This window comes from Loa loa (genome assembly GCF_000183805.2).
Source record: "Loa loa unplaced genomic scaffold supercont3.334, whole genome shotgun sequence".
In the NCBI taxonomy this organism is placed as follows: Eukaryota; Metazoa; Nematoda; class Chromadorea; order Rhabditida; family Onchocercidae; genus Loa; species Loa loa.
In genome coordinates, this window is record NW_018108514.1 from 10,973 (window position 1) to 14,312 (window position 3,340).

A 3,340-nucleotide genomic window follows, 5' to 3' on the forward strand; every position below is an offset into this window, starting at 1 on the left:
AATAATAATAAGTAATTAATAATAATAATGACGATAATACCAGTAATAATAGTAGCGATAATAATAAGTAATTAATAACACTAATAATAATAAACAACAACAACAAGAATAATAGAAACAAACATTTTAATTTTGTTTTTTCTCTTTTTCTTCCTCCCTCTCCCTTTTTCTTTGTTTTCAAATCATTGATAATCTTTAGTTGAAAAGTTAAGAGCAAAACATGCGACCAATTCGTCGTGCTTTTCCTCAAGAAATGTCTGAAATAATCAAAAAAGAGGAGCATAAGATATAATTTGAATTTTGTAACTTAAATGTATGAAATTAAGAAACAAAAAAGATTTAAAGAAGAAATTTGGAAAATAAAAATAAGAATTTAAACTTCTAAATTCTGAAAAGGAAATTATTTAAATGGTTAAAAATTAATTGCCTATCATAAAAGTGATGAAAAAAAAACAAAACGAAACAAAATGCTTTATCGTAAAGAGAAAATAAGATAATAAAATCTTAATTTTTCGTTTCTTCAAAAAAAAGGCTGAAAATAATTTGCATATAAAAATATTTCTATGTCAAGAACAAAACTCTCTAAATATAACAGTAATATGTAATATTCTACTATTGAATACTTGAAACCATAATGGGAAAGAAAATCCTTTTTCTAATCCATGATAATGTTTTAATTAATGGATTAATTTCGTGACAAATTTGAGATTACTGTTAATTGCCAATTATTTCCTTTCTAATAATATGCCTTCCTCATCAACTACGATAATTTAGTAAATTTTGAATTAGATTTAAAAAGTGATATTTCCTTCATGTAAATTACTTTATTTTAAAATGTATTGCTAGAAATTAAAAAAATTGTAATATTTTTTTAAATCAAAATTAAATTTAATGTAATAAATGAAACGAAACATACAATTTGTTTTTTAGATAATTGAATTTTTTTGATAATACAATTTGCCATCAAATTCGATGGAACATGGCAAATTTGATTGCTGAATATCGTTCGATGCCCAATTAAGATACATTTCAGTACTGTCATGAATTAGACTACCGTAATGAAGCTCACATACCGCATCAATATTATCGTAATATTGGCTTTCCGTAATCTCTATACCGCATAATTTATATTTGATGCATTCCTAGGAATTATGTAATGAAAAATTTCAAAAAGAAGAAAAAAAGCTTCAACAATATTATAGAAATGTGATAAATAAATTTTATTCGAAATATAATTATCTATAATATTTCACCAAGGATTTTATTGCGACAACTCGGGAGAGTATATTCTAAAATTATAATTTCATGTTCATTTTCCATTTCGAATTTTCATAATAGAAGCGGGTAATAGATAAAAAATTGGCATATTAACTCATATTTACCCTGATTTCTTAAAATCAAACTACTGTTGTTAAATTTTAAATATAATAAATAATAATTAAATTTTAGATCTGATAAATTAACAAAGAGTATTTTTTCGCATTTTTCTTTCTTTCGGAATAAAAGTTTGATCTTTATGCTTTTTTTTTTGTTCTGTTTTTATTTCTGATGACATTATTGTTAAAAAAAAAAAAAAAAAAAGAATTATTAAACATTTCTGAATTAATTATAAAATATTTCAAAGGATCAATAATTACCGATTTTGTTGGAATAATTTTAGTGCATTGGTATATCCAATGTATACAATGAATGTAACGCTATATTATCATAATTGTTAAATTGTACGATAGTATTTAATAATGATGTATTATGTTCCTTAAAGTAGAGAGCATTTTTGAAAATTATTTGTGGTGAAAATTGCAACTGTAATCGAGAATTCAAATGAAATTTTGGGAATTTTTGATACGGGCCATAATTTGGTAGCAATAAAATGGTCCAAAATTTTCCAATATTCATGTGACCAAATTGTTAATTCTAAATGATCACCATTTATCATTTCATAAGCTTGCATAATTTCAAGCTGAAAAATTTGTTAAATTTTTAATATATATTAAATAAAATATTTGTTAAATATTGCAAAAGTTATTCGTGCAATATTTTAAATTGTTAACATTTAGCTTTATTATTTAGAGAATGTGAAAAAAAAATTGCCTTTATTAATGAAAAAATTTGATTATTGAAATTTAATTAATGAAAAAGTTTACAAAAAAAAGAAAAAATGGAAAATATTGCATGAAAAGATCTCTCATTTTTGCTTTGAACACTTTAATCGTTAATAAATTCTCCTTTCTTCTTTTACTTTTTTTTTTTTTTGTAAATTTTGAAAATAATTAAACACCTAAAATGTTACATTGAATGGTTTGTGTGCAAATTTTTCAGCAAACTATTAACTGTATCAATAGTAATCGGAATGTTGAATGATTCATCCATTTCCTGTAATATGAAATTTTAAATCATAAAATGAAACAAGCAGGAAAATATAATTTGAAGTATGATTTTGATTTTGAATTAAAAAGTATGATCTTAAATTAAAAAGAGAGCAAAAAGAAATGGTTAGATTTAATGTTTGATAATCTGAATGCAGTCATTCTTCTTACTACAAGTCAAAATTTTTTACCGGAAACTTATTTATTGCTGTAAATAAGCTTCCGGTAAAAAATTTTGTAAAGTAAGAATTTATTTCATTGCATTTGAACGATTTGAATTCATAGTTTCAAACGATTTACTGAATTAGAAAATATAGTTTTAAATATCTTAAAAAATAATTAAAAAAAAAAATCCATGAATTTTCTATTCATAGTTAATCGTTCATCATCTTATCATAATACTTAATCATTCAGTGAAATATTATCATCAATATTATCATCATATTGTTATCACTGTTTGATATCAGGTATTTCAAAAAAAAAAAAAACAAGCAAATACCAATATAATTAAATGAATTCAAGAATAAACAACGATAAATCAATCAATCAATAAAAAAAAAAGGTTGAGGTACGGTGGAAAAGTAACTTACCATTTCAGCATCATTACCAGAATCATCAAATGTGATAACATATTGAATGATAAGAAATAAAAAAAATACTCCAAGACATCATTTGTTGCTAGCTATCAAAGTTAAAATAGAATTAGTTCATTTGAAACTTTCACTCTTTTCATTTTTCATTTATCTAAAATCTAAAGAATGGGTTAATTGAATGAATGAATGGATGGAGAAAGAAAAGGGTGATGATCGGAGCAAATTTTAACAAATTTCAACAAATTTCAATCATTTGATTCTATCATTTCAGCTTATACTACTGGCATATTTCAGAAAAACTTTTGCTTTCTTAAATTGAAATTTTTTTTCTGAATTTTTGTTTTACTTCACCATTTGTCATTATAGTAAATTAACTTTAAT

The 3,340-nt window shown here is 23.1% G+C and overlaps 1 protein-coding gene across 1 annotated transcript; it reads right to left on the reverse strand.

Annotated features, from left to right (window-relative positions):
- Window positions 1-926: 926 nt before the first annotated feature.
- On the reverse strand, window positions 927-1,951 carry LOAG_13818 (hypothetical protein; the record flags this gene model as incomplete). The annotated part of the gene is made up of 2 exons (XM_003149323.1): window positions 927-1,142; window positions 1,847-1,951. The coding sequence occupies 2 exons, from the start codon at window positions 1,949-1,951 to the stop codon at window positions 927-929; spliced, it is 321 nt and encodes a 106-aa protein (XP_003149371.1).
- Between the last annotated feature and the right edge of the window lie 1,389 nt (window positions 1,952-3,340).